The sequence below is a fragment of the Phyllostomus hastatus genome, unplaced genomic scaffold, assembly GCF_019186645.2.
Source record: "Phyllostomus hastatus isolate PE091 unplaced genomic scaffold, TTU_PhHast_1.1 phas_contig_62, whole genome shotgun sequence".
Taxonomy (NCBI): Eukaryota; Metazoa; Chordata; class Mammalia; order Chiroptera; family Phyllostomidae; genus Phyllostomus; species Phyllostomus hastatus.
In genome coordinates, this window is record NW_025333921.1 from 18,498,065 (window position 1) to 18,515,974 (window position 17,910).

At 54.1% G+C, this 17,910-nt stretch overlaps 1 protein-coding gene across 1 annotated transcript in view; it reads left to right on the top strand.

The window, feature by feature from the left end:
* CCDC33 (coiled-coil domain containing 33) overlaps positions 1-17,910 on the top strand; it is a 90,005-nt gene that overhangs the window by 1,497 nt on the left and 70,598 nt on the right. The window contains exons 3-5 of the mRNA XM_045848472.1: positions 11,777-11,910; positions 15,564-15,673; positions 17,622-17,738. Coding sequence (XP_045704428.1) covers positions 11,777-11,910; positions 15,564-15,673; positions 17,622-17,738 — 361 coding nt within the window. The remainder of the gene's footprint in view (positions 1-11,776; positions 11,911-15,563; positions 15,674-17,621; positions 17,739-17,910) is intronic.

Consider the following 17,910-nt stretch of genomic DNA (forward strand, 5'->3'; position numbering starts at 1 on the left):
CTTTTCCCCACATTTTCTTTTGGGGAGTGCCTGCCCCATCCCTCTCCCCAGCACCTGCTGAAATCCCACCTTCAAAGCTTTGTTCATGATGCCTCTTCCTCCAAGTAACCACCTGAGTTGAGCTCTCTCTTCCCCGGAGCCCCACAGCAGTGTCAACACTGTCACAGGCACCTTATATAAAGTTATGTGTAGCTCCTCTGTCCCCTAAACTGGGGTTCCCCCCCAGCCCCCACAAACCTCAGGTCTCTTCTCCATTTTCCTAATGATGCACCCAACATAGGCCTGAGCACAGGCTTAAGGCCCAAGGAGGAACTGAGACGAACACCAGGTTACTGTAACAACTACCGTAGCCCCACAGAGTGGCCGGAGGGTAGACGTTGCGCTGCAGACCAACAGGTGAAACACTTGCTTGTCTCAAAAAAAGCTTCATTTCCACCGCCCAGCTCCCGGGCCCCTCCCCTCACGTCCCCTCCCCCACCCCTATTTTTGCGGTGAGCGAGGCCAGGTGGCAGAGAGCGGGCTTGGCAAGGAGCTCGCCTTCTCCGCTCAGCTATTTCCATAAACCAATTATCGCCCATCATCTCGGGAGATTGAGGCCCTGCCTATCACCAATTCAGCCTGGCGGCGGGCGGGGAACTGGGTGGCCGCGCTGCTCCTCGGCAGGCGTCACGACCTGCGCCATCACCCGGTTGCCATGGGAACACTCCTAAGGAGCCAAGCGGGCGGGAATCCGAGTGTAGGGCGTGGGGGCGGGGCAGCGCGTCGCCGCACCCACCTCTACCCCGGAGGGGGCAGGGAGCTGCGATCCCCGCCTCTCTGCGGCTGAGCGACTACAAGCCCCTGGTGCTAATGAGATGCAAATAAAGTGGGGGGGGCAGGCTTCAGAGAAGGAAGACCCAGCTGGTGGGACCTGAAAAGAGCTTTCATTGCGAGCTCCCCAGCCCCCAAGCCCAGGCAGAACCCCAGAGGGAAGCCCTAAGCCCTAAAAAGAACGTGATGGCGCCGCTTGTCTGATTCCAAATACACGGTAACAAGGCATGCAGTAGTCATTGTTCAGTCCGCTTAAGTGTTTACTTTTCTCATGATAAATATTTGGATGCTTAAAATATACATATATTTTATACATTAAACAGTATATTAAATAATATATATCAAATATGTGTAATTTCACGTTCTTCCAAAATATTTTTCCTCATCTTTCTGTTGCTTGTGTTTTCTCCTGCCCTCAGCTTGGGCTCCTGGCTTAGCTTCTTCCTCTCCGCCATTGCTGCCCCACGTTGTCTCATCTCAAACTAGAGGGGGGACGCTGGGGACGCCTGTGTCTGCCCGTCCACCCTCCCCAACAGACAGGCCCATGCTGGTGGGGGGTGGGGTTGGGATTGAAGCACAAGGGCCAGAGCTGTTCACTCATTCAGCCCATTGAGGGGAACTGGGGCAGGCTCAGTCCAAAGATGGGGCCCTCCCTAGTTTGGGGTGTGGTCGCTTCAGCACTGAGCAGGCTCCAGCCTTGAGCCAATCTAGTAATAAGATGCATCCTCCAGTGACGACTGTCCCAGCCAACAGTTCCACTTGGTTCATCTTGTGACTTTGCGTCTTTCCCTGGGAGCCACTGACCTGCCTCCAGTCTGACCCCACTACTCCGACCAAACAGCTTTCTCTAAAGCCACAGTGACTTTTCTGCCTTGCCCTACCTTCAGCAGCCATCTCCCCTTTCGTGATCTCTCAGTGGCAATAGCCCCTCATGAACACTCACCCTGCCTGAAGTTCTTTCTTTTCCAGGTCCAAGATGCACCCTCTCTTATTTTCCTGTCTGTGCACCTGCTATCTCTTCTGCCTAGCGTTAAATGTTGACCTGCCCCGGGATTCGACCCTTGGTTTCTCTTCTTTATACTATCCACATTGTCACACCCCAATTCTGTCATCAGTAATCATTCCCTCACCCCCATCAAATCCATCCCCACGCTTGTCAATTTCTCTCCTAACTTGAACTTTGCTGCTTCTCTCCACCAGCTCCACTACCTTGGACCACTGCTTTCTTTTTCTACTCCTGGTACTTCTGATCTTGCCCTTCTTCAAACCCACTTCAAAGGCAGGTTACTATTTAATTCTGTGGTACCACACTACAGAATTAGTAGAAATCCAGTCTTTGAACCCTCCAGTGGGTTCTTATTGTTCCCAGAATAAAGAGGATGAGGGTCCAGTATGGGTGGGTCTTTGCTGGCTCCTTGACATGAACCCCGCACCTCCCTCTCTTTGCTTCAGTCACACCAGACATCTCACTGTTCTCTGAAAACACCCTGGTTCTTCCCATCCCAGGCCTTTGCACACTGCCTCTCCCAGAACATTATTCCTTTCCCTCGCTTCATTGGATCTTAGCTCATTCGTTGCCTCCTCAAGGAGGCCCTCCCAAACCTCCCAGACCAGGCTAAATCCAAGCCCCAACGCCCATTACATGCTTCCATGGGACTGTGCACTTCTCCAGTGTCACAGTCAGAGGTTCACATGTTTTCTGTGCTTTCATGTGATCACTGGCTTTCTCTTCCTCAGTGTCTCCCTCCACTGTGCCCCACTGGTTCCAGAGGCAACCACCACATCTGTTTTGCTCACCCTCTCATCCCTACTATTTTTTAAAAAGATTTTATTTATTTATTTTTTTAGAGAGGGGAAAGGGGGGAGAAAGAGAGGGAGAGAAGCATCAATGTGTGGTTGCCTCTTGGCTGGCAACCCAGGCATGTGCCGTGACTGGGAATCATACCTGCCACCCTTTGGTTGGCAGGCCAGCTCTCAATCCACTGAGCTACACCAGCCAGGGCCTCATCCCTACTATTAAACACAGTATCTGAAACATAGGAAACTGTCGACAAATATTGAATGAATGAACATACAAATGAATGAATGAATCTGGCCCCATTTCTAGCTTGATCTAGAAAAAGCTTGATCTAGGGAAAGTTATTTTACCTTTCAATGGCTGAATACCTCACCTGGGAACGTGCCTCAGAAGGCTGTAGAGACAGTGGAGCCACACGGAGGAGATGCTGACAGGTAAAGTGCCCCGTAGCACTCACTGGGGCAAGCGAGACCTATTAGAAGAAAGCCTCAGGGCAGTGGAGAGAAGCCAGAATGGGATCAGGAAAACCCAGAGTCTGGCCCACTGCCCCTGACTCCCTGTGTGATCTCAGACCAGTCCCTGGCCCTCTCTGAGTTCAATCTTTCCGTGGTCAGGATGTGAGGTTTGGCCTCCATGCTGCTCCAGTCTTGCAGGCTGGTTTGTGCTCTAGCCTGGGAAACAATCTCAGTTCTTTAGAGGCAGTAGGAGTCCCAGCTATACCACCCAAGACAGATTCTACGCCCAGACCTGCTGGGCCAGTGCTCAGGCCTGGAGTCTCCCCAGCACCTGCCTCCAAGCCTGGCACAGAGACATCTGCCAGTCAGAGCACAGCAGGGACCAGGAAGGCAGTGGTCCTGACAGGTGGGATGCCCCAGTGGGCAGTGTGTGGGGAAGGAGCCAGCCAGAGACAGCCTGTGGGGTTCTGACCATTGGCCAAAGGCTGGATGGCTGAGCTGCCAATTGAAGCGTGCTGCCCAGAGCTAATGAGCAGGGACAGAGCCAACACTGGGAGGGGGAGGGCTGCTCCCTCCGTGCACATGGGCATGCCTGGCCCCGGCCTGGGTGGGAAGGGCAGTGCACAGATCATGGCCATCGAGTCATACTGAGGATCTTTGGTTTTCCTGCATGAGCCTGAGAGCCCTGACCCTGGTCCTAGACTGAGACTGACCTTGGTCACACCCTGAGCCCCAGCCCTGATCACAGACTGAACCCTGACTTTGGCGACTAACTGAACAAGATATTGAAAGTAGGACACTTGTCGAAGGTCCTGGTAAGAGAGGAAGGTTAAAATAGGTTATATTTATCTAGTGCCTACCGTATACCTGGCAATGTGTTAAGCATGTGTGTCTGGAGTCTTTTGTGTAATTTAATTATTGCTTAGTCCTGTGAACTAGGTGAAATATTGTCCCCATTTTATAGATGATGTTACTAAGGCTCAGAGCATTTCTGTGACTTGTCCAGAGTCACAGAACTGGTCAATACCCAAGCCAGGACCCAGGATTCCAAGATCAATAGTTCCTTCCACTTCATCTCTCCCTTCATCCTCACGCACCAGTTGGCCTCCTGAAAGGGGACTGTTAGCACCAGGGCCCTAAACCAGACACCAAAGAAGATCCAGTGGCCAGTCTGAGGACCCCTCCTAGGACCTGGACTGCCTATTCCTTCCTCTGTCTGGCTAAGGGCCTTGGCCAAAGGGCCTCAGAGGGCAGGGACTTGGGTGGAGGGGGTGGAGGCCTGGCATGACTCACAGGTGACCTGTGGGCTTATCTCAGCAGCCAGAGGGTTGATCTCAGGAGGAAAAAACCAGTAACATTCAACATGACAGTGGCAGTGACCATGGACAGCACAGGAATAAAGCAGCCCCACTGCTGAAGAAGTCTCCGGCTGTACTCACTCAGAGCCTGGCCTCCCACACTGCGGCTCGAACGCGGTGGCCGGGAGGCAGGTTGCCTTGGCTCCATGTGATGACCAAGGAGTGCCTGTGGCAATGGAGGGACTTGTTTGAGGTTATATGGCTGACCAGTGGGAGTGGAACACATGAAGATGACCATCCTCACCTAGCCACTGGCCACTGAGTCTGACAGAGGCCAGAGCTCTTTCCCTCTCTAAACAGGATGCCTGTTGGGAAAGGCACATGGTAAAGGAGAAGGCCCTGGCACTTAGGAATCCTGGGTCTTATTTGCCCTACAGGTTCCCTAGCTTACAGTGTGGCCTGACCCTCCCATGAGGTCCCTCCAGGCTCAGAGTTCAGAACTTTTGTTCAGTGAGAACACCCCTGTATCCCAGAGCTATAACCACAGCTGGCACCAATGGTTAAAGGAGGGTTGGTCTGCGACCCCCAGCGAGACTGAAGCCACAAGAATTCTTCCCAGATGTTCCCCTGTCACCAGTATGCAGGCCCTGATGTCTTATGCCTGAAGTAGTTATTCAGATCCAAAAGGCATGAGCTGCCCCCAAGGGGCCCTGGGATCCTGGAGGAGCCATCCAAGAGGGCAGTGCTTACCAAGAGAAGTAAGTACTGATGGGGAGACCGCAGGCAGTGAGACAGGCCAGTGGGTGCCTTCCTGGTGTCCTCATGGCATTCTGCCCGGGCTGCCTACTTGCTTCTGAGCATGGGCACAGCTGCTGGCAGGGTTCCTCCTGCCTCCCAGGATGCCAGGAGTGGCCAGGTGGCTTGATTCTCCACCCAGCCTTTGTCTGACTTCCCTTTGCCCTTGCCTGGCCTCCATGGGCTTCAGAGTCAGATGCTACATGGTCCAGCATCTATCAAAGAGTGAGGGAGGCCACTGGGCAAGAAGCTGAGGCTTGGGTTCCACTCATCCTGCTTGTGCTCGTCCCATTTCTGTCACCTGTGGTCCTACACACACCATGAGCTTCCATCAGAAGGAATGGCCCCAGGGGTGGCAGTCAGTGCCTCCAAGGCTCCAGCCAGTTGTATAAATGCTGCAGTCAGCCAGGTGTGTGATGCAGTAGACAATAGGGGCGACAGTGGCAAATTGGCAGGCACACAGTCATTCAGAGGAGTAGCTCGAGTTGCCACCATGGACTTCTGCCTTGCAGGAATGCAAGCGGCTCTCTCAGATTTCCAAGAGGAACCAGAAATCCAGATTGCTGCGTAAGACCAGCCCGTTTTTACATGCAGACCAGTTGCCTCTGCTTAGGATCTCTGGGCCTTTCCTAATCATCCCCTCCTCCCGAACCCTTAACCCACTGAGCTTTGCTGCATGTCCTCTTCTCCCAGGGGACAGTGACCTTCACGTAGCTGCATGGCCTCTGTATGTGTCTGAGAGGCACCCCCTTCTTTTCTTTGGGGGGATCTGCACCCTCCTTCCAGCCCAGGAGCTGCTTCTAGGGCAGTCTAGAGGAACTGTGCTGTGTGGAGCAGGGTCCAGCAGTCTGCGCCAGGCCGGCCTCGCAGAGCCAGAGAGAAGGGGGCCGCCTCTGTCTCCACAGAATTTTCCAAGAGTCCCTTCCTTTATTCACAAGCACCCATGGGTCCCACTGTGCCAGGCTGGGAGCTGGGAACAGTGCTAGTGGTGTCAAGGCAGGCCCCTGTCCTCAAGGAGCTCATAGGCTAGTTCTGGAGGGGTGGTGAGCAAACCCCCTCCTTTGGAAGGGTAGATAAATCAACTCACCCACCCTTTGTCCACAGTCTCCCAAGGAAGAAAGTGCCTAGCAGACTTCAGGTCCCCACACTCGGGTAGCAGGAGCCCTCAGGGAGACAGGGCTTGGTGTCTGAGATGCCCCAGACCTCAGAACCTGATCTGAACACCGCACACCTTAGGCAAGGAACTAGAATCAGTGATTCGGGTGATTCTTGTGAGTCTGGGAGTTCACCTCTGTGTCTGCCCCTCTCCTCCTGCTCCAAGGCTGCATTCATGGTGAGGGGGGTACTCGGAAGAGTGGGTATTCAGAGCAACTCATCGAGAAGGATCCTAACTCCTGGCAGGATGTTCCAGAACTGTCTCACCCAGTCCTATACTTTGCCAGGGGGACAGTCATTCCATCCCTGAGGGTCGTGGGATTGAATTACAGCTGAGCCTTCCCTCTCCACCTAAGAAGGTGGCCCCCAGGGCCCCTCACCCAGCAAGGCCACAGAGCAGACCACTGCTGGACACTCCAAAGGTTGGCTGACAGATGACACAGTCACGGGCCCTTTTTGACCCTGTACCATCTCTTGCCTCAACAGAGAAAAAAGGTTTCTCTAAACGAGGAAGCTCCCCCGGGAGAGGAAAGAGGGTGAGATAGTTCCCAAAGACAGGGCTTGAGTCTCACTTTGTAGTGCCCACAGCTTTGTGTGGTCTGTGGGCTCCCCTGGGCCACGTGGAAAAAACACCCCTGCCTCCAGGAGCTGCTGGGGAGAGGGGGACCTGTTGCCCATGAGGGGCTCCTTTAAGAGCAGCGAGGCTATTTCAAATAAAGTGCAGGTGGGGATGTGCGGAGCAGCATTCTTGTTTTACAGGACAGTTCCCTTTGCCAGAGTGCTCGTCTCAGAGGTTCTTGGGATGTGCCACGTCTGATTTGCAGAGCCTTCCCCACTGCCTGCCCCACCCCTGTGCACGGGGAGTTGGCTGGCCTCTGGTTCCAGAGTCAGTTATCTTCCAATCGAGGCCCATCTGTAGTGGCGTGGCACCATCAGTAATTAGTGACGGTTCATTGGAGTCCAATTAATAAAAGAAACCCACTAGGAGAGCCCATCACTTTGCTGAGAATAACAGCCCTGCCCCCGTCTTAGGTGGCAGCCTCCCACGAGCTTAAAACCCACAAGGACCCACGGCAGTGGGGGCTGGGGGAGGTGTGGGCATGGAGTGGGGGTGCTGTTGATGGGCTGTTGTCTGGTGAGGCGGGAGACCAGACATTCCCTGCCTCCATCTCAGCTCTTCCTTCGAGGAGCCCCTGGCCACATCTTCTTGCCCAGCGATCCCCAGGGAGCTTGGCCAAGACCAGAGGACACTGCGCATGGGCTTGGAAAGAAGGGGCCTGGAGAGAGAACAAGGTCAGAGAGGACCACAAGTGTTGCTCTCCTCTCTGACTACTTCACGCCCTGCTCCCAACCCACAGACCTGGGTCAGCCAGCCAGCCCCTCCCCAGACCTGCCCAGGAGCAGCTCAGGCCCCCTCCCCTCTCTTTATCCAACCCCTGCCTCCTCCAGGAAAGCTTCCCTCCCAGGCCTAGCTCAGGAAGTGTCAGAAACTCAAGAATCCAGCCTTTGCTCACCCTGCTTAGGTGACTGTTGCTGCTAGGGCCAACTCTTCCACCCTGTTCCTGTTGCAGAAGGCGGGGTCAGGGAGCAGCGAGTGGTGTTGGTCTGTGCATTTCAGGGACAGAGGCCGGCCAGAGGCGTGGGAGTCTCGCTGCCTCTTGGCCTTCTGGAGGACTGAGGAGGGGGCGGAAGGGGGTGGGCAGGCGCGGGCCCTTCTGACTCAGAGGCCAGCACGGAGGGTACAAGTACAGGGGAATTGTCCTGCCTTGTCAGAAGAGAATGAGGCCCAATCATGACACACCTGGCACCTGGCCTGGACCAATCTGAATCTGGATCTGTTTTCCTACAGGGGCTATGGTCAAAGGTCACAGGGCCACTCATTCTACCACCATCCATGTGAAAGTTCTGCCTGGCACACCTCCTTCTCAGTCTGCCCACTGTCTCCTTCCCCAGGAGCTCCTAGGAGCACCCCTCTGGCCTTTCAAGGTTCAGGGGTCTGCCCAGCCAGGACCCCAGCAGCCAACACAGACCTGAATTGGGGCTCTCTCCTGTGCCCTGATCTTCTGGGGGCTGTGTGGGGTTGGCAGTCAGGACAAGCCAGGTGGCCTGTACCCTGGGCTTCCAAAGCCCTTCCTGGGCAAAGGCCAGACCCAGACAGTTGCTTGTGCTCTGAGGCTTTGAGGAGTGTGGAAGCCCAAGAGGACAGGCTGTGCAGGTGCAGGTGGCCTTAGAGACCTCGGAGGTGGCTTGAGGGCTGGTAGATGGGGGTGGGATCTGAGATCAGGTAGAGTGTGGCGCACAAAGCTCTCTGGGGCAGTGTGTGTGTGTGTGTGTGTGTGTGTGTGTGTGTGTGTGCGCAGGGACTGTGGCCCGCAGGCTCCACCCCTGCGGTGTGCCCTGGAGAGCAGTCAGAGGACAGTGGAGAGTGGGTGTGGTTCAGAAGCTTGTCCCAGGTGAGCAGGCAGTCTGCAGCTCCCCCAAGGCCCTGCTAGAGCCAGGCCAGGCGGGGCTCTGGAGACGGGTGTGGGGGGTGGCATGGGTATCAGTCTTGCAGATGGCTGTGAGGAGGCAGGTCCTGGAGAGGACACTAGGCTCTGAGACTGCAGTGGGACACCTGAGTCCCCTCAGGGAACTCAGGGTCCTAGAGCTCAGCCTTCCATGTGCCCAGCTGGGGGCACAGAATAGAGGCTGCGAGCAGGATAGGAGCTCGTCCCCTTCTCCAATTCTATGTGCAATCAGAGGCCCCTCTAGCTCCTCAGTTTCTAGAATAGCATCAAGGCCCAAGGGAATCAGCTATGCCAGGAAAAGCCATCACCCTGACAGGCTCCCTTCACCTGCTAAAAGCTCCCTACTTGTAGGGGTGCAGCTCTGTCTGGAGTTCTTTCATCCCCCACTCACCTTCCCCTGGCCCACCTCTCTGGTGTGTGTCTGAGGGAAGGGAGGGGAGAAGCTTGCTTAACTCTTTCTATGCCTGAATGAAGCCAGCGCCGGGAATAGGCTCCCTTGACCTTGCCCAGGGTCCTTCCTTTATCCGCCTGGCATTCCTCTTGCCAGACATCTAGGAGCTTGTGCACAGAAGGGGAGGGGACAAGAGGCAAAGATATCAGGAGGATGGAAGACAGGCTGACAAGTATGGTCATGAGTTCCAACCTGGCTTCTGTCACTGCCATGCTTGTGACAAGTCCCTCACTCACTCTTGGTCCTGTCTTCTCGGTGCACTGGGAAGCCCCAGGGGATACAAAAAACTGCACGGTGCAGGAGCAGTTTTGACGTTTGGGGCATAGAAGGACTTTCTCCTCACACGCCTTCCTGAACACCCCCTCCCTTAGTGCTTCCCCGGAAGAGTGAGGGGGCACCCTGTGGGGGGTGCGCAGCGGGCAGGTGAGAGTGGTGAGAGGCTGCTGAGAGCTCTCGCACCTCTGATTTCAAGGGGTGCTTGTCAGGAGAGAGAACCAGGGCACAGAGTGGCAGAAGGAGGGCTGTGGAGGACACCCTCCAAGTCAGCAGAGGGCACAGAGCCGAGGGAGGGACCTGAGGATGGAGCAGGCTGAGCTCCTCGGCCCTCCAGCTGTGATGCCTTCTCCTCTCAAGCCTGGCAGCCCCCACGGCGGGCTGGGCCCTGAGTCTGCGTTGGGTTGCAGCTCTCTGGGAGACCCACCCCTGTCCTCTCAGCCCTCCTTCAGCACTTCCCTTTCTCTCCTTTATGCGGCCCTCAGTCAGGTCCCTTTGAGAAACACCCAGGTTTTTTTGTACCACAAATGAGGAGATGCCTTGTACTGGGCCTCTGTGTGCAGGAGCTTTGCTCTCTTTCTTCCCAACCCTCACAAGCGCCCCAGGAGGGCAGCGCCACTCACAGAGGAAGCCACTGCGGCTGGGGGAGGGGTGTGACCTGGCTGAGAGGGAACTTCGGGCTCAACACCCAGCTTTGTGAGTCTTCAAAGCCTGTGCTCCTTCTAGGACTTCACACCTTGGTCTGAACAGCCAAAGATCCCCACTTGTAGATCCAGAGTTGGGGGCACAGTGGGAAGACACCAGGACTGGGACAATTATTATTATTATTATTGTTATTACAAACACTTTATGGTATTTAACAATGCGGCGGGCACTCTACACATGTTACTTCACTCCATGCCCACAACAACCCTGCACTTATCACCCCCATTTCACATGAAGGAAGCAAGGCACAGCAAGGTTACATACCTTGCCTGAAGTCACACAGCTAGTAAGGTATAGAGCTGGGATTTGGAAGCCAGGTGGTCTAAACCAGTCAGAGCAGAAGGGGGTTGCTCAGCAGACCTGTGAGCACAGAGATGGGTCTCCCACAAGATTGGTTATCTACAGGTGTAGAGCTGTGACAAGCAGGGAACAAGGAACCAGGCCACTGTGTCACTCAAATCCAGAGGACTGAGGGAGCAGTGAGGGCCAGGGCGTCCAGAGGGCTTCACAGAAGTAAAGGACAAGCCAGGCTAGGAAGGCCCACAGGCTGGTGCTGCTAACACCTGGGGCAGATCCACTATAAGCTTCTGGGCTGACTCACGTGGCCCACACTTCCTTTGGGGACTTCTGGGAGTGGGGATGGCGGAACACCATCTCTGCTTCCCTCCCTGGGGTGCTGTTTGTGCCCACCCGAGTGTGTGGTGGGGCTCCCCTTGCAGCAAGCTCTCCAATGACCCCTTACCTGTGATTGCTGCACCACTTACAGCCTGACACAGAAACCTCCTCAATAGGACAAGCATTAAGTCTCGCCAAGCTCTTTGAGGGCTCCGACCTGTGGGGTGCACTGGGATGCAGGGGGCCCAGCTCCCGCCTCACTTTGGGCAGCCTGGCACTGCACCGCCTGTGAGTGTTTGAGGGCCAGAACCCCCTCACCCCGCCCCGCCCCGCCCATGGCCAGTCCCAGGTGCCCGGCCCACGGCCCTGCACGCTGTGGGTGCTGCAGAAGGCAGCAGCCTGTGTGTGCTTCCTTCAAAGTGTTCGGAGCGGGGGAAGCTGGGCCAGAAGCTTACAGAAGGGAAGGGCAAAGGCGAGGCCAGCCAGGCAGCATCACACAGCCACCCTGCCCAGTGGTGTCCTCCCACAGAGCAGAACCTAGTGAAGACAGTCAGCATGACAATGACAGGGTCTCTGTGCACGAGCACCTGCAGAGGAGCCTGCACTGACAGGGGCAGGAAGACAGACAGGGAAGGTGTCTCCCCAACTTCCACCCCACTCCAGGCTCTGGTGCCCGAGTGCATGTGGCGGCCTCAGAAGTGGCCAGCAAGACAGTGCGCTCAGCCGAGCAGGCAGAGCAGTGGAAGAGAGAGACCTGGCATCCCCTGGGCCTGGGATGACGTGAGCATCTGCCTGAGAAGGAAGACACTCCGTGCACTCTTTGCTCTGATTTATGGACTGTGGAGTGGGGAGGGGTGAAGAGCAGACAGGAGACCCTTCCTCTAACTCCGCCTGCCCCTCTCCTCCCCTCCCAGGAAAACCACATCTGAGGGAGCAAAGAACCAGAACTCCAAGGCAGTCACATCTGTGACCTCAGAGCCCACCAAAGCCCCCATGTGGGGGGAGACAGTCCAAGTGGAGATCCAAGCTGAGGACGCAGGGCGAGAAGGTGAGGCAGGGGCTGGGTGGGCCTGGCCTGTGTGGGAGAGGGCAAGAGCAGCCTCCCTCTGAACTCAGCTAGAAGCCGCCTGAACACCTCTTTGTGCTCAGTTAAAAGCACTTTAAAGAAAAAAAAATCATAATCCTGTCATGCCTCATTTACCCAGCCTGCTGGAAAAATGAGTTGTCCTACATAAATGAATTTTCCAGACAATGAAAGCTTATCTTCTTTATGGCCATTGTTATTATTTTCATGGTTGTTATTACTGCATTTCCCACTGAAACAGCATGTTACAGCTTCCTGGCACGTCACCATGGGTGGCTCAGAGGAGCCACACTCCCAGCAGGAGTGATGCTGCTCCCACTGCTTAGGTGGGAACACTGAGGTTCAGGGACTTAAGAGATGGGTTCAGGCTCAAGGAATCAGTCAGCAGAGGATGGAGGACTCAGCATTACACACTCTCATTGCCGCTGCAGTGTTCCAGCTGCTTTCCTAGAATAGCTTCCTATCCTGCCTTGTCCTCATGGGCCCTGCCCACTGCCACACGGTAGCGTTCCTGTGCTCCCGGGGCGGGGGGCAGTCTACTCTCATAGAAACTGCCTAGTAACTGTCACTCCCCCACCCCCAGAAGCTTTGCCATTCCCCACGACTTGGCAAAGGCCAAGGCACCGGCGTACGCACATACGTGTGTACACTCACTTCCTCGCTGGGGCCTGGAGCAGGCGGGAGCTCGGACTCAGCTCCCACGAGCACTGACTGGCTGACACCAGGACTGCCATGGGCACTGGCATTGGGCCCATGCCAGACCCACAGGTGCCCACGACGTCTCTGGTCTTCTCCAGCCAGAACTTCGGGCTCCCATCTTGCAGGTGATCCCTCTCGCTGAGGGCAGGGGTTTTTTCTCTCCTTGAAACCTCACCAAACCTCACAAAGAGCAGAAAGCCAGCTGCTAAGGACAGGGAAAGGGAAAGAGGAAAAGATTGAAAAGGGACATCTATAAATGGGAAAGAGGCTGGTTCTGGGTCAAGCCAGAGGATTTTTTTTCCACCATAAAGGAATAGGTGAGGCTGGCGGGATGACATGAGAAAACGTGGAGGAGGGAAAAACTGACCTAGGAATTCATGCAAATGCAGGTGTGCACCTGTGTGCATGTCTTTGTGGATGTCTGCACGCTGGTTCATGTGTGTGTGTGGACATTGTGCATGTGTGAAAACATGCTTGTAACTGTGTCTGTAGGCATGTGTGTCTGTGTGCGTGCATGCATGTGTGTAGTGGGGGGGGGTGTGCGTGTATCTATGTGGCTGATGGGAAGTTCAGGGCTGTGGTGAGTGAACTGGACTAGGATCCTGCCCTGGACTGCACACACCCAGGGCAACACAAGGAAGGATGTGATGCGCGGCCCTGGGCCTGTCTGTGCAGCAGAGAGGGAAGCAACACTCGCAGTAGGAGGGACAGGAGATGGGGACCCTCCTGGGCAGGCAGGGAGTCCTGGCATATGCCTCTTTGCACACTGAAGTAGCTGGATGCTCGTTGGAAATGGTTGCTGTGGTGACGTCTGCAGAAGGGGTGAAGGAGATGGGGCTCAGGCCAAGGGGTGGGGGAAGGACAGGAGGTAACTCAGTGATGTGTTAATGAAAAGCAAAGGGGAGTTGCAGATCCTGTGTCAGGGCCAAGTTTGGCAGCAGAAATGGCTAAGTTTATTGACCACACAAAGGACAGTGCAAGGCTCAGGGGCTCAGTGCCCAGAGAAGAAGCGTGTTGGTGGCATGGAGATGGGAGCAGGGAGGGATGTAACAGGGAACAGTGGCAGCCCATTTCCCCCCATCGCAGCTCACCTGCTGGCTGCCCACACAGAGACTGAGTATGGGGGAGAAAGGCAGGGTACTGACCCCTTGTTTGACCAGCTGGATTTGGGGACTCAGGGCCCATGTGTAGTGGCCATGAGAGGCTGCAGCCTCCACAGCTACTGTTGCAGCTTTGGCTGGAAACACTGGAATCCTCCAGCTGAGTCTTTTCAGTCTGCTTAGGGCTAGGTGAATGTGTGCAGTGCTACAGATGGTAATGAGGAGGAAAATAGTAACAACTATGAGGAGCATTTGCTTAGAATTTTATGGCCTGAAAAGCACATTCCCCTCCCTATAACAAGATTAGGAGAGGGACAGGGGTTTTCTTTTCTGAAGTTTTAACATTTTGCAGAGCAGGAACATGAAGCTCAGAGACATTAAGTGACTGGCTAAATGTCACAGAGCAGGTTTGTGTGTTGGTACTAGAACTCAGATCTGCTGACTTCAACACCCTTGCCTTACTCTACTTTCTTCAAGGCATCCTCACATCCTTTTGGTGCCCATTTCCCCTCCTCTTTCCTTTGAGGATGGATCCGGTATGGCCAGCTTTGAGGGAATTTGGCAAGTGTCTTTCCCTCTCTATGTGTCCAGGATAGCTGTGGGAGAAGCAAGCAAGCAAGAGTAACCAGCAAAGCCCTCAGCTTTCATTCCCAGCCCCTCCTCCAAATGACGTACCCAGCTCCAAGTGACCCAATAACACTGGGCTCCCACAATGCCTTGCCCACAGAGTGGGCAGCTGTCTCTGGTCCTGAAATGCCATTGTCTCAGAAAGGGGGGCAGAGGGCAAGGGTGTACCCAAGAGGACAGCTGTCCACCTCAATCCTCTCATTCTTCTCTAAATCTCCCATTTATCTCTTTTCCTCTTCCATCTCCCCCAAACCTTCTCTCTCCCTTCTCCCCCCTTCTCTTTTCCTCCCTCCCCATCTCCACTTCCTCTTCAAGTTATAGACTTCTGGAGTGGGAAAGCGCCTCAGGAGTCACCATATCCAGGCCTTCCCACCAGCCATTTATGACTGTGTGATGCTGATTGAGTCATATAGCCTCCGAGAGATCCAGTGTCCACACTTCAAAAACAGAGGTGGTGGTTCCTACATAAAGGGTGGTGGTAGGATTTGTTGGGGCAACAGCTCAGGAGCGCATGTCCTCATGCCTAGTACATAGTAGGTGTTTGCAAAATAGTGCTGCCATAATTACTTCCAGGTCGTTGGTGCTCTCCTCAGAGTTCATCCCAAAGTTCATGCATTTTATGGCAAAGTGTAGTTTCTTTGGAGGGAGTTTTCTCAGTGGTATATCATTCTCAGTGTTTAGTTTTCATTTACTTGGAGTATACCTTTATCAGTATTTGTACTGAAGATCTCTTGAGCAGATCTCTTTCCCCCATCTGCAAGTGTGAGACGTAATCCCTGGCTGAGGAGTGGGTCAGAGTGTCCATGACCAAGGGACGGAGCCTTATTCCTGGACAGGGCGCTATCCTTGCCTGCCTGTGCGTCCCTTCACGTGCTCATGTGTGTCTGCTGCTGTAGGGAGCTGGGCTCCGCTCTGCACGTGTCCACCCTGGGCTGGGGGTTTCTCGACTGCAGTTGAGAGTTGCATCTTTGGGTTCTAGCAGCACTTATCATAGAGCCTTACCCTGTACAGGGGCTCAGACAGTGCTTGTGACGAGTGCCTGTGTGTGTGTGTTCCACATGTGCGCATGTGTGTGGGTCCCTCAATGAAGCTCCTGCTTCCCTACTCTCAGCAATGTCTCCCACCTCGGTGGGAGGGATGGTGGTCAGCTAAGCCTGATCCTGATCCTGTGTCCACTTTTTCTCTCTCCAGACGTAGCCCTCAAGGTGGTGGACAACAACAAAAATGAGGAGCTCTTGTCCTATCAAATCCCCATCAAGTACCTGCGTGTCTTCCACCCCTACCACTTTGAACTGGTAGAGGTGAGTCAGAGCCCTGAGCTCTGGCCCACTGGGGCCTGGGATGGGTAGGGAGAGAGCCTCTAGCTATTCCCTCAGAGTAGCCCTGGGCATCCGTGCCCACCCTGCAATATGACAAGTCTAGGCCATGTGGGGCTCAGGAAACACAGCTCTTGGCAGATAGACAGGAACAGTATCCACAAAAATTCGTAATTCTCCAAATTTATCTTCATAAAATGGCCCAGTTGGTATAAAACATCTACCACTACAAATGAATACACCAACTGAAGGTGCATTTTGATTTCATGGATGTTGAGAGTGGGTATGTATCTAAAAATCAAAGCAAGGCAGTGTTTACAAAGTACCTACTATGTTCCAGATCCTGGACTAGACAATCCACACATCACCTCTAATCCTCAAGATGAATTATATTTTGCATACATAGGACTTAGACGGAGGAGAGAGAAATCCTCTCTTCCTGAGTCACAGAGCAAGTGAGGACCAGAGTCAAGGGTGAACCCAGGTCACGCTGTCTCCCAACCAGTTCTCCCTGTGCTGCTTCCACATGCTGCCTTGGCAGGAGGAAGCCCCAGGAGAAGTGGGGTATGCGTGAGATAATGCGTTCCCTGGAATTCACCCATCTAGTGGGCCTCAGGCCCCTTATTTTGTGATCTGAACCTCCCAGGCCAGCTCCCCTGCCCACCTCCTCTTCCCAGGGCTGATTGGTGGAAAGAAGAATTTACTCCCTCATTGTTCAAGTACTTATTGTACCTACTGAGTGCCAGGCACTGGATCAGAGATAAGCAGAAGCATCATTTCCCTCTCCTCCACTGTGCACCACAGACTCTTACAGTGGTTTAGAGTAAAGAACAATGTGAAGTTGGACTGTTTGCGTTCTGATCTCAGGGCTTCTGCTTGCAAGCTGTATATCCACAGGAAGTGCTTAACCCCAGGCCTCCACTCCTCATCAACAAAATTAAGACAATATACCTTCTAACATGGCCATTTGAAGGATCAAGTGCAATCACGGGCATAAAGCACCTAGCAAGGTGCTCAGCACATAGTAGGGTCTCAGCTCAGGCTAGTTCCTCTCCCCTCTTCCTTCCCCAAGCCCTGATTTATTCTTTCTTTCTTTCCTTTCTTCTCTTTCTTTCTTTCTTTCTTTCTTTCTTTCTTTCTTTCTTTCCTTCCTTCCTTCCTTCCTTCCTTCCTTCCTTCCTTCCTTCCTTCCTTCTTTCTTTCTTTCTTTCTTTCCTTTCCTTTCCTTTCCTTTCTTTCTTTCCTTTCCTTTCCTTTCTTTTCTTTCTTTCCTTTTAATTTTTAAAGTTTCTTTTTAAGAGAGAGAAGGGAAGGGAGGGAGAAAGAGAGGGAGAGAAACATTGATTGGTTGCCTCTCACATGTGCCCTGACTGGGATCAAACCCACAACCCAGGCATGTACCTAGGTTGGGAATCAATCCAGCAACCTTTTGCTTTGCCAGACAATGCCCAGCCAACTGAGCCACACCAGTCAGGGCCTGACCTCCTTTCCAAGTGATTCCTCGACCATGACCTCAGGGGTTTGGACCTTCCTTAAGCCCCAAGGAGAGCCCCACACTCAAGACCTCAGGAAGGGACAGGGAAACAAGCCCAGAGAGACTAGTGACTCACCTGGCAGACTCAGCACTTCAGCTATAGTTCTGGGAGCATCACCCAGGCCTCCTGGCTCTCTTGTCCAGGCCTAGCTATCACATCTTTACCAAGAGAGACAGCAGGCTGTGGTCTTTGTGAGAACGATGAAATATTCAAATAGACAAGGGAAGATTCGTCATATTGATCTCCCTGGAAGGGCTCACAGGGACCCTTTAATTATCAGCTCGGTGCCCCAGTGGAGCAATGCCAGTGCTCATCTGCAGAGGGCTGGATTTATGGCCAAGGTCTGCTCCTTAGTCATGCTCCTTTGTGTGTGTCTTCCTCCCTGGCCCGATCCCCAGCCCACTGAGACTGGGAAAGCTGATGAAGCCACTGCCAAGACCCAACTGTACGCAACAGTTGTCCGGAAGGGCAGCTTCATCCCCCGCTGCATCGGCTGTAACCACACAGCTCTGGAGGTGCCGGACTGGGCCCTTGGGGTGGGGTGGGGTGGGGCGGGGCAAGTGGGAAGGGGCCAAGCTTTGACAGCCTCCAGCCTTGGCCCTTAGCCACCTCTGGCTGTCCTGAGTGTGGGCAGAGGTATCTGGGGGAAGAAATAAAGAAGTGAAAAGCGACGGGGTCTTTCAAAAA